The sequence below is a fragment of the Habropoda laboriosa genome, unplaced genomic scaffold, assembly GCF_001263275.1.
Source record: "Habropoda laboriosa isolate 0110345459 unplaced genomic scaffold, ASM126327v1 scaffold148, whole genome shotgun sequence".
In the NCBI taxonomy this organism is placed as follows: domain Eukaryota; kingdom Metazoa; phylum Arthropoda; class Insecta; order Hymenoptera; family Apidae; genus Habropoda; species Habropoda laboriosa.
Window position 1 is genome coordinate 1,226,538 of NW_017100279.1, and position 12,943 is coordinate 1,239,480.

The 12,943-nt window shown below is 42.6% G+C and overlaps 1 protein-coding gene across 1 annotated transcript in view; it reads left to right on the forward strand.

Moving 5' to 3' along the window:
* LOC108573539 (disks large homolog 4) overlaps positions 1–12,943 on the forward strand; it is a 309,458-nt gene that overhangs the window by 290,944 nt on the left and 5,571 nt on the right. Inside the window, exons 11-13 of the mRNA XM_017936002.1 lie at positions 10,658–10,871; positions 11,064–11,221; positions 11,749–12,015. Of these exons, the coding sequence (XP_017791491.1) occupies positions 10,658–10,871; positions 11,064–11,221; positions 11,749–12,015 (639 nt within the window). The remainder of the gene's footprint in view (positions 1–10,657; positions 10,872–11,063; positions 11,222–11,748; positions 12,016–12,943) is intronic.

A 12,943-nucleotide genomic window follows, 5' to 3' on the forward strand; every position in this document is an offset into this window, starting at 1 on the left:
AGATTTGAAGATTTGAAGATTTTGAGATTTCAAGATTTCAAGATTTGAAACTTCAAAGATTTCAAGATTCGAAAATTTGAAGATTTTGAGATTTGAAGATTTTGAGATTTGAAGATTTGAAGATTTGAAACTTTGAAGATTCGAAGATTTGAAGATTTTGAGATTTCAAGATTTCAAGATTTGAAACTTCGAAGATTTCAAGATTTGAAAATTTGAAGATTTTGAGATTTCGAGATTTGAAGATTTCAAGATTTCAAGATTTGAAACTTTGAAGATTCCAGGATTTGAAAATTAAAAAATTTCGAGATTTGAAAATTTGATGATTTGCCCGCTCTGTTATTGGAGGCTTTCAGTCCACTTCCACCGTCGTTTAATTTTCAATTTCACCCTTTGCACACTTGAATTTCAATTTATTAAAAAAAATTTATAAAACGATATACCCAAACCAAAAGATATTGCGTTACATTCCAAAATCTGTCGCAGTGAAAGGGTTAAACCCTTTTCGTCGCAGAGCCCAACGAAACACCGTTATTCCGCGTAAAATCGAATCATATAACTGAAACTTTCAACGAAATTACACACCTTGTTGGGTAAATTAAAATCGATATCAGGCAGCAAGGCGAGAGTACGCTTTACTCTCGACTTCCGTAACGAATCATTGTACGTAATAAGAAAATCGATTACTATAACAAGAGGCCGTACACACACCTACCTGAACCTTGTACCGTTAAAAAGAAGAAAAAAGAAGAAAAAATACAAGAGAAAAAAAAACGTAACAGTTCCAGTCTGCTAATTACACCTTTCTCCGTTCTCGTGTAAACCAGAGGTCACCTGTTTCCGTGTAACTCGCTCCACGTGCTCGACCACAGGGGAACAAGGTCAAGAGTTTTCCGCAATTAACGGAGGATCTAGCACCGGAAGTGGCCGAGGTTCGCGTGTCTATTCCACCTTTATCCACGAGCCTATCGCCGTGTATGTTCGTTCGATACGTGTCGCTAAGTGCGTTCCGATGTCGGACAAACGAAACGGGTGAAAAGGGCGAAGGAGAAAGGTGAAAAGAGGAGGGAGGTCCGGAAGGAAGAAGGATAGTTTGACGAAGGAGGAGACTGTGAAGGACGCGAGGCCATAGGATACTCGCAAGGAGTGTCCTTTTAACGAGAAACGAACGCCACTCCTTGTTTCTTCGCGGCCGTGACTCTAGTGTCGCGTTATTTCAACAGGTTTTTAGGTCAAGTCCAGCTTGATTAAAAGTTCGTCAACTGCCGGCTATGCTATCGTCGTGTCCCACATGTCCGGTGCTTTTAATTAAACGAATACACGAACGGACGGTCAAATGTAATCTGGCAAGGTGGCGCTTGTTAAATGGCCTGTTTCATTTGCTTAATGAAATGACAAGTTTGTTTCGATGCTGATTCGTATCGGTGTATTCCTTGGAGAGGTTCTGGAATTCTTCGGTGCTTTTAGTTTAGAGTCGAGAGTTAGGCTGGGTGGTTTTCACGTCGTTTCAGCTTCGCTGGATTTTCGGTGGTACTTAAAAAAATGGGCTAGAAATTCAAAGAAATTTTGGGTGAAAAAGACTTTGTTCAATTTTATCAGAAGCGTCGAAGAAATTTCTGTTTAACACCTTCACTTTTTTGCTGAACTATCTATGACTCGGGACAGCTTGAACTCGTTCAAGTTTATATTTAAATTACTGCGAGAATAAGTAAATTAACAGTGTCATTTAAGTACAAAGAAAGTGAGATAATCTGTCATTTTTTGGACGATTAAATTAGTCCAAGTTCCGCGGATTCAAATACTCGGATGCTCTTATACTCAAATTTGAACAAACTCGAACGCTAAAAGCTTCTCGTTTTAATTGAAAATCAGAATTCTATCCGCAACTACACGATTCCAGTCCCAGTTAGAAATTAGCGATATCTTATCGAGGATCACACCGGTAGCTTTCAAATGTTTTGTAACTTTATCGGCGCTGTTAGCATTCTATACGGTCTGCGTTCACGTAGACGAGGACTTTCCTTCGTTTATCAGCATATTCGCGGGGGATCGATCCGCGATTCCCCCGGCGAGATCCGAGATAGATCAGGAACGTGATCACGTGGAACGTCTCGTGACCTTTTATCCCTGGGACCGTTCCAGTCTTTGCCTGATAATACGTCCTTTCCAGCCTGACATTTTGATCCCCGGCATTAAACGCTGTTTGCGTTACCCGTGCTTTACTCGCCTAACGCATCCTCCTCTGTTTTATCTATCTGACGCATGAAATTCGAAAAATGACAGAAAAAAAAGAGCGCTACTTGAGAAAAACTGTGACACGTTTGTCACGATAATGCATTTTCGATTGCAAAACGTCCCCCGGTTCCGAGAAATCGCGATCGACGAAAAATATTTCATAGGAGGGGGGCGACGCGATTTTTGGGAAACTAGATGACGCTTTTGTGTGTACGCGGGGCGAGGCGACACAGACAAACGCGGGACACGGTGCAACGTGTAAAAGTAGGTCAATCGAAGAAGCGATACGTTCGAGTGAAATTTCCATTCTCGCAACGCTGGCTTCGATTACGTTGGCCGCTGCAATTAGCTGCGATCCACGCCTGTACAAATCCGATACACGCTTGTCCCGAAGTTCGCCATTGGAGCGGAAGGGTAGAGGCGCATACGAGCCTGTTCCGCCTAAATATCGGTCAAGTGTGTTTCCACCTAGTGGCGGGAACACCGAATCGTCATGTTATATACGAATCATTTTTTTTCCTTTTTATTTTAATTACACCAACGGCGATGGAACTGAAAAGAATTATCTCTCTTTCACGAACCACGGATTGTCTCTCTATTTTGGCAGAGTCCTAGATTTTCTGAAGAATATTCTCTTTCTTTCATCAACCACGAATTATCTCTCCGAGAGAATGATAAAAATGAATCTTTCCTAAGTGATTTAACCCCTTGGTTACATATTTTGGATGAAACTGAAGAATTCTGTATTTTCTGAAAAATATTATCTTTCTTTCACGAACCACATCTCTCCATAAAAATCAATCTTTCCTGAATGATTTAACCCCTTAGTTATTTTTTTCTGCAATTAGTGGAAGTATTCGTTCCACTGTCTATCAATTAACAACACCCCTTAATTTCCTAAAAACGAAAATACCCAAAAACCACATCTTGAACAATAATTCACCCAGGTTTCACACTCTCCAAGGGGTGGGGAACATACATAACTCAAGCTTATCGCCTACCGAGCACGCGACACTGGCAAACGCGACCAGCAAAAATGCAACTGTGTAATCAGGTCGAACGAGACCCGTAATCCTCTTTCCCCTCTAAATCTCCATCCACGAAACAATTCCCAACCGCAGCACACTAGCATCGTTCTCTCTCTCGTCCCGTCCACCTCTTCATCAACCCCCCCAAAAAACAGAAAAAAACCAGAAGAAAAGCGAAGGAAGAAAAGAAAAAAAAAAAGGAGGACATAAACCGCCGAATTCCAGACGTATCCAAAAATGGAAAGTGAGGGTTTGTTGGCAGCCCTTCTTCCGCCACGAAACTTCCCTCCGTTTGGCCCCGTTTCCTCGTCAGGGGAAACTCGGGGAATGGTGGGGCTGGCGAGGGTGGTGGTGGTGGTAGCGTGTGCGAGTCAGCTTATTTCTATCGATCTGATGATAGCCCGCGGCGACCGGCTACGCGTTCCTCGAAAATTTCAGTCCGCGCCAGTTCGTCCATTTTCTCCGTTCTTCTCCGGTACCATTCTCGATCCAACTTCCGCGTAGAGGATACCCAAAATCGGGGCACCCTAGGACCATACTGTTACGTCACTGCGTCGTACTTGGGAGCACGCAGCGCGGCGGCGTGTGTCGCGCAGCTTTTTCAAACACGGTGTTTGTGCTGCGTTTTTCAATGAAGGATCGCTCGATTGGCGAACCGCTTGACCAGGGATCAGTGACCAGTGTGACTCGTTCGAGAAAGTGATCGAGGTGAGCAGCTGCTGACAACTTGGGTGCATACCTCTGTCGTTTATCGCTCCTCCGTACCTCTCGTTTTTTTCTTCCTTCGATATGGTGGATACGGAGTACCAGGAAGTACGTGTTACTCGATCCAAGTGCCTCTGTGACGTCTGTTTTTCGATCTTTCTTTCTTCGACGATTGCTCGTCGATAGATTTTACTGGAAGGAACTACTTTGGACATTCTCAGGAGTGCCTCTGTGACGTCAGTTTCATTCAAAGTCGTTTTCTCGATTTTTGAACGTTTGTTCTGTGAAATATCAGTTGTAAATATGTTTCACTGGAAGGAACTGTTTTGAACATTCCCAGGAGTGCCTCTGTCACGTCAGTTTCATTAAAAGTCTTTCTTTCCCGTTTCTTCGACGTTTATCCCGTGGAATATCTGTTGTGGATACGTTTTACTGGAACGAATTGTTTCGAATATCGTCAGGAGTGAGTGATTCGGGTTCGAGGTAAAGTCTCTTACTGTCAAGTTGAAAGTTGCGCGACTCCCTTGACCCACAAACGTTCCTGGGCCGAGCTGAGCCGTGTGCCGCGAGTGATTAATGCAAATTGGCCACGCTGGCTGATTAACGGGTCGCGATAATCGTCCAGATTGTTGAAAAATCCTCCCGACTCGAGTGGGGAAGAAGCTAGAAGAAACGAACCGCGGAGAAAGCAGTACGGTGCATTCTTCTAACACGCATTCAAGAGAAACGTGCATCGTACAGATGCTTCCTTCTATTGGACTAAAGCGAATGCTTCCAGAGTAAAGCAATTCGAAGCAGTTTTTCGGCCAGGATCCAGTCCTCTTGACCCAGTGACATTCTCTTACCCGGCCGCAGATTGCGTCACTGCGGAACAGTGGCGAACAGGTGCGTGTGGAACGTGCACGCATCGCAGATTCGGGCGCAGTGCGCAGGTAAGCTTGGATCAGCTGAAACTCGCGTGCGCCAATCACACCCCTCTCTCTCTCACTTTCTGTATCCTTGTGTTGGAACGTGTCACACGTTTCTTGGGAATTTTTACGAAACGGGTATCCGAGTGGAAGCTAGCTTTTTTCTAGGCTAAGATCGATGAATCGTCGCGTGATCTAAGAATACGCGACAGGTATTCTCTCTCGTGGATCTTTTAATAGTTCCTAAGATCTCAAGGCTGTTTCAGTTGGTGTGTGTGTGTGTCAGGGTTGCTTAAACCGAGAAAACAATAAAACTATTTTGAGCTACGTTTTGAAAACACTGATCGTTTTATCATTCTCGAAGATCGTACTCGAATAGGAGACAAATTTGTATTCCCGCTGTAAGAGTTTCTTATTATACAGAATGGCTGTTACGTCGGTGATATTTTTAACTCGACACTTCCGACAAAAACCCACTTCTTCGCCCTTTCTATTTTAACGAACGACGTAATCGGAGAGCGGCTGTTAAAAAAGACACAGCTGATGAAAATCAATTTCAAAAGGGGAGAGTTAAAAAGGCCATCCATTCTGCACGCTCGTCGAAGTCGAAGCCTGCTCGATTCTCGTCGAGCTGCATTCCACCGGGGATTGCGACTACGTGGTCATTTTGCCACGAAGGACGAGAGCTTTCGTCGGTTAAAGTGGACGTTCCTCGAGATATAGGCCTCTCGCGAGGGTCCTAACGAAATCAAGTCGTTCACGAATCCGTGGAGCGAGAGGGTCGCCGTTCTCAACGACGCTCGATTAATTAACCGTGATCAGTACGATCGTAAATATTTCACGATCGAGATCGATCAGGTCCTCGACCGTGACTGGGATCTTCTCGTTCCTACGATTCTTCGATGCTGCGTGTAATATCTTCTGTTCGGAATTCAATCGAAGAACAGCGTTTCTCTCGATACTTGAGAGTAAGTAGGATCAGGTATAACGAAATGGAAGATCGCCGAGTAATTTAACGGAATAATTTTTGTTCCTTAACGTAGGAAGATATAGAATAGGTAGATGTATAGGAGGTATTGTTAGGGACGTTGTGTTACAATGGTTTCAGCTTCCACAATATTGTACGTCGTACCACGGGAAGTATTGACATTTCGTGCTTTGCTGTGGTACCGGCTAAATATAGTTGCTCTACGGAATAATCGTTAACGAGTTGCACTGCTGCTCCACCGGCCGTATTTTTCTCTTCTCTCGTTTTTTCTTTTTACCACTGATCACCCCCTCTATGTCAATCATCCCCCGACAATACAGAAATACACAAAAGACTTCTTTGTGTCGTCCTGTCATTCCGCTAAACACATTGGCGAGATACAAACAGCCGGTGCAACGGGAAAACACAAGTTGCACATGTCTTGAAACACCGAGAGGGGAGAGAAAAATGGAACGTTGGATTAATCGGGAGAACGACGATCCCCGAAACCGATCGCTGGTAAATTCACGGTAAATTCAGCATGTTCGGCGAACACCGAGGTATCGCCTCTTGGTTTATCCAGTGTGTGCATTGCGACGTGACCTTAATGGAGCCCTGGAAACGCAGCTGCACCAGCCGACCACTAATTTGAGGTCTTTGTTAACGCAAGCGAGAAGCTCGTGCGTTGAGTAGCTCCTCTGGAACGGAATGAAAATCGACCTTTCAGGGGATGAAATCCTCCCTCCAGGTGAACACGGAGGGAAACAGAGAGAGAGATAGAGATAGAATCCACGTTTTGATACGAAGTTCAACTAGCTGTAGATGCGGTCGAGCAACGCTCATAAGCAATGAACCGTGTTCTGAATAGGCTGGAATTTTTTTTTTTTTTCACGAAAAATCTTAATTAGGACACACCGTGTATTTTTGCCGTTGTGGCAGCGGAGCTCTCTCGGAGAACTCTTGCCCCCGGAAGGAGTTTCGTGGAAAATTCGTGGTTCGTTGAGATTTGCCAGCAACATGGGCTTAATTAAGGCAATCCAGCTGGCAGCATGTGGTTCGAGCTTTTGCCGCGATTACGTTATACGCGTCCGGTGTTTTTACTTCTGTGATATTTAACGGTGAAATATTTACAAAGTGTTGGTTCGCGAGCTTTACGCCGGGAAATGTCGAGCAACACCGCTCGCTCTAATTGTAGAAACCTCGTGCTTCGTGCTTTGCTGATTTTACGGCGAACGTGATGCGTTTACGTGTACGCAATTTTTTTCGGCACAGAGGATGGTAGTAAAAATGAGAGAAAAGTATTTGGCGTCGAGTGTCGTTGGGTAGAATTTAGTTTCACTCATTTGCTGTTTATTTAGGGGTTTCAAGTGTTTTAATCGACGTTAAATATTTTATTTTGTAATTAAGGCTTATACCGTTAAAAGACACCTAATTCAGTCTTTTTTAATTTGCCTTTACAGTGACCTGAGATAGTATCTATCGAAAGAATGCTAGTATATCCTAACACTCTCGAAAAGCTCTTACAAAAAGGAGCAAATAATTAAGTTAGACGTCGTTTGTAGCGATAAATTCAATTATGGACGTGGTACACGGTGACACGAGGCAGTATCGACGATCTCGAATCCACGTTAGGCGACACCAGAGTGTCCGGAACATTCAACCCAATTCCAACAATACTATCTGCCCGTAGAACCCGATTACCGACAACTCACTGGTCAGACACGAACCAATACCCTGAATTCCCCGATCGTGACGCTGGAATTCCAACGATCTCCTGCTCGCCGAACTTCATTTCGGCCATTCTCCACACGCAAAATTCGATTCGGAGGATTTTTCCTCCCCCAGCTCGATTTTCGCGATTTTACGATCTTAGAATTGCACGTAGAATTTCTAATTTAATTTTCCGTTTCAGTTGTAAAACTGAGAATTACCAAATGCGATTGATCTACAACGCGTTAGTTTTTCTTACCTGACGCAGTACCACATCCTTGAACGCACAATTAGCAAAAGTATCATATATTAAGAAGTTAATTCTACGAAATCTACCATTCCGAAAATGTCATCTTCTCAGCAATACAATACATTGCTTTTTCTCACCTAATACCGAACAGCAAAACAGCAAATATTAGGTCATCCCATAAGTTCGTGCCGAAAGCGATCAAATATTTTAACGAAAATCCAAGGAAATCCTATCTTACCAAAAACAAAAGTAAGGCGAATGAGAAGGCGTTTACGTTTTTTCCCCCCTGAAATTTAAAGGTTCCTTAGAAATATCGATTCAACTTATCAAATTTGATACTAATATCTGACGCCTAAACGCACAGTTATGAAAAACCTATCCCAACTCGGGCAATTAATTCAAGAAACTCCACCGTTCCAAGAATACCGTCTTTTCGCGAGTATCGCCTCGTGTCATCTCCACCATCCACTCTCTAAGTATGCAAACGACAACATACCTGAGCCGCACGAGTACACCGAGATGGTATCGTAACCGTGGTCTACCGGTCGTGACGCAACAAATCTCTCTCAGGCAACTAGAATCCGCCGCGAGTTATAGCGGAACAGGCCTGAAGAGGCTGTGCAACATCACCGTAAGACGCGATTCGTTTCCGCGTAACGTGGAAGAGGATCTCTTCGAGACGCAACGCGACACGTGTTCGCGACTGCTCGTCAATTTTCACGAGTCTCTCCATCCTCGGATCTTCTCGCAAGATGCTCGAGTCGAATATCTGAACGGGAGGTCCTTAATTAACGCGGTAATTTCGCCGCGTGCCTACGGATTCTGTCGCGTGCGATTTCCGCACACGCTCTCCACGCTGTTCGAGAGGACGTGCGGCGTGTGTGTGGAGCAATTTCCGAGACACAGGTTTGTTCCTGCGGTGATTGGCGCGGCTGGGAACTTTTTCAAGTGGGACACTCGAGTAGTTTGTACTTAAGTGCAATTTGACGTTTCGGCGATTTTTTCGCCAAGTGGTTGGAAATGTCTCTCGAGATTTTTTTACGGAGATGAATTAACCCTTTGCACTCGCGGGTGATTTTGCTGTAGGAAAGGTTGCAGATTGGAAGCTCTTGGAAAATTTTTCAAACTAACTTAGAAATAGACTGTACTATTTTATTCAGATATTCGATGTATTCTCTATTTGATAGTGGTGAACAAATTTATGGAGATTCGCAGATTTGCTGTCTGTCTTGATTAATTAGTTAATGTCGCTGCTCAGTCGCCGCTCGATTGCAGAGGGTTAACGTTGAGTATATAGCAGATTCTAATATCGTCAAGTTGAAGTTTGATAAAATTAATGGAACGGTGATAGCGATTTGTCGACAAAATTGCATATTCAAAGTGTTGAATTATTATGAGAAATGAATGAGTGTACGGCAGCAAAAATGATCATACTGAGACAGGTTAATACAAACATATATAGAAGAATGACATAGCGACTGTTTTCTTTTTTTTTATCATATTTATCACAGTGTAGTGACGTGCCCTCCTCCCTCGAAAATAGAGAATAGTTTTATAATTGAAACAGCACATTTTAATTTATTGCCCAAATCCAATACAAAGTTCTGGACTAACGTCATAAGGCTTTAACAAAAAATTATTCTAAATTAAAATTGTCAGGGAAATGACAACCAGTATTCTGTGAAACATCGCTTAATTACTGTAAGAACATTCGTTACCTCGATTAGTTTGCTTGTTGTTACATCTTGTCTCTATACGTCATTTCCCCGTTCGTTACGCCAATTACATTGGATCTGGCTTGCATCGATACAATTCGTCGCAGCACAAACACGGAATATTGACAAATGAGCCGCTGCTACGTGTGACGGCCCTTAAAATCACGTCGCTGCCGCCTGTACGATGCCTTGACCAGGAAGAGAAACACGGTTCCGTTCGCCAATTGTTTCGTATTCGCCCGTGGGAATTCACGATTAACCGTGGAATACTCACGTTAATTTTCTTTTTATCTCGATGTTAACACGAGACACGCTGTACTCTGTGTAATTTTCTTTTCTTCGCTAATTTTGTTAAGATTGAAATTTGTAAAAATTGTTCATTTTTGGAGTATTATACATAGGGATTGGACGTGTTTCGTTAGAAAGGACGAGTTTACTTTAACATGCACGGCTTGTTCTTCCAACGTGGTGACTTTAATTAAAACACTACGAGGCGCAGGGCAATTAATGACCGGAGACGTAGTTGAAGAGTCCGATACTACGTAGGCCACGTAATGAAAAAACTTTAACCCCTTGGCTCGAAGGGATGGAACGAGCTGCTCGAAGAATTATTCGCAAGGAGACACTGTCTTCGTAGAAAAAAATTGAGAGAGGATGTCTCTTTGTAACGAAGTAAAAATTGATACTTATTAATCCCTTTAATCCCATTAGAAGAATGAAATATAAACATCTAGAAAAATCTGGTGACCATAAATTTTTCAACGAAACCTCGAATCCTCTTACTTCTGTGACGTTTTTAACAGTACATGGGAGTTTTATTTAAGGAGCAAAAGGGTTAAAAATTTCATTTAAATATCTCGACAAATTTGGTAATGAGAAATTCTCCTGTGATATTTTTAACAATACAATTGCATCTCGCATTAAAAATCTTATCTATAAAAAATTTCATTTAAATACCGAAAAAATGTGACCATGAACAGGATAGAAATTATCGTCAACTCTATCTCTGACGTTGGTTTTCAAACCTAGACCTCGTGAGCTTGAGTGCAAGATGATCGAGATTAATGAATGAAAATTAGGTTGAATTGGTGTAAATTCCACGAGCGTGGGTAATTAAGCAACATTCTTGCTCGCTGTTTCAGAGAGGTACGTACCGTCGTGCTCAACAAGGGTTCCTCCGGTCTGGGTTTCAACATCGTCGGTGGCGAAGATGGCGAGGGAATTTTCATTTCCTTCATCCTAGCCGGAGGTCCGGCAGATCTCAGCGGTGAGCTACGTCGCGGTGATCAGATACTCAGTGTCAATGGATTTAACCTTCGGACAGCCACCCATGAAGAGGCCGCCGCGGCCCTTAAGGTATCTTTCGAGGATCCTGTTACCTCCGATTTCTCGAGTGTTTCCAGACCACACTTGGTTATTCTACTGCACTCGAGGAGCAGTTTGAAAAATTCGACGATTAAAATTCTCGCCAAGTTTCTACTACGTATAAGTAAAGACCGTTGAACGAGCACCCCGGAGTCTATTTAAAGATTGTTCTTGGTAATTCAGGGCACCGGGCAAACAGTGACGATCACGGTACAGTACAAGCCCGAAGATTACAACAGATTCGAGGCCAAGATCCATGATCTTAAACAACAGATCTCCCAGCAGAATATGATGACAGGCACCCTCATGAGGACCTCGCAGAAGAAATCACTTTACGTTAGGTAAAATAGTTATTACAAAGGTATTGTTATCCTTACGTCGACGTGGACGAGGAAAGGAAGGGAGAGTTTCTATTTAAATTTCTACGGTAATAGTGCACAGCAACTGTCTTCCTCTTCCAAATTTATTGATGATAAATTCTTTATTCGCGAGTCATTCGCAAAGTGATCGCTCAAGTGATCACTCGAGTGTTGAAAAGCTTGAGAATTTTTTCGTATTAACTTAAAATTCATACTATCCTTGGTACGTTACTGTTGGGGAATCTAAAGATAATTCTCCTCCTGAAAAATTCGACATTTCATTCCACGCGACCTAATATTATACAAACGATGTGATCCATAAGGGAAGAGACAGAAATTGGAAATGAAACAAAGATTAGGCTATCCTTGGTAAGTTACTGTTGAGGAATCTAAGGATAATTCTCCCCCATCTTCATTCCTTCCTGAAAAATTCGACAAGGGAAGAGATAGAGATTGGAAACGAGAGAACCTCGAGGATAACGTAAAAAACTGTCCATTCACTTCCATAGAGCGTTGTTCGACTACGATCCTAACAAGGACGACGGGCTGCCGAGCCGCGGTTTGGCGTTCCGTTTCGGTGAAATCCTACACGTGACGAATGCCAGCGACGACGAATGGTGGCAGGCAAGAAGAGTAACTCCTCAGGGTGAGGAGGAAGGCCTCGGCATAATACCGTCTCGCAAACGATGGGAACGGAAGCAGCGTGCCAGGGATCGTTCCGTCAAGTTCCAAGGCCACATGCCGGTCATCCTCGACAAGGTGAGCTCGATCGACCGGTTGTTCCGTGATATCAAGAAGAAGGACGAGCTTCGAGATCTCAATTGCACAGTGGAATCCGGAAGCTCGAGCATAGATCATATTTATCATTCAGAGCTTTCTTTACAAATATTTCCTTTTGTAGCAAAAGATTGCAAAATCGACGAAATTTATGCAATTGTCGTTTAGAAACTTTTATTCAAAAAATTTAAAAACTTGTTTGACCCCAATCACGAATGACCCTTAAAATGATATATGTAATTGGGTATTTTATTTTCCTTTTCTAACAGAAGACTGCAAAATTGGTGAAATTTATGCAATTGTCGTTCAGAAATTTTTATTGAAAAAATGGTTTGATCCCAATCACGAATGACCCTTAAAATGATATATATAATTGGGTATTTTAATTTCCTAAAATTTCTAGAGAAATTTATAAAATTGTCATTTTGCCATAAAAGTGCAAAAGAAATTTGCCATAGTCACGAACGACCGCGTAAAAGTAAGCGTAAATTTCGGTTTCTCTACAGCAATCGACAGTTCGGACCAGGAACGTGAGTGTCTTGAAACATGGCCAAACTCGTATCCTGCACGTTCTGTGCATGTTCAGACCCGTATATTATACTATTGTGGTTTTTTACGTGACTATTTTTTTCATTCTCGTCGTATTTCTCAGTCACTATACGTATATATCGATATATTTATGTATTTACATAGACCGTGTGTTTGAACTGACAATTAGTATTTTTTTTTCACGTGTGTCTTGAAAATCCCCCCCCTTTTTTTATTGCAACAATCTTTCTACCGTACCGATCTTATTTTTGTATTTTTCTTTCAATTATATCCCCGGATTCGAGGTTGACGATCCTAGCAGAAAAGGAATGACACGATGTCCTTTGGATGTTCGTAACCCTTTATAGACCTGATTTGTTTTCAACCCTTTCGTTTGAA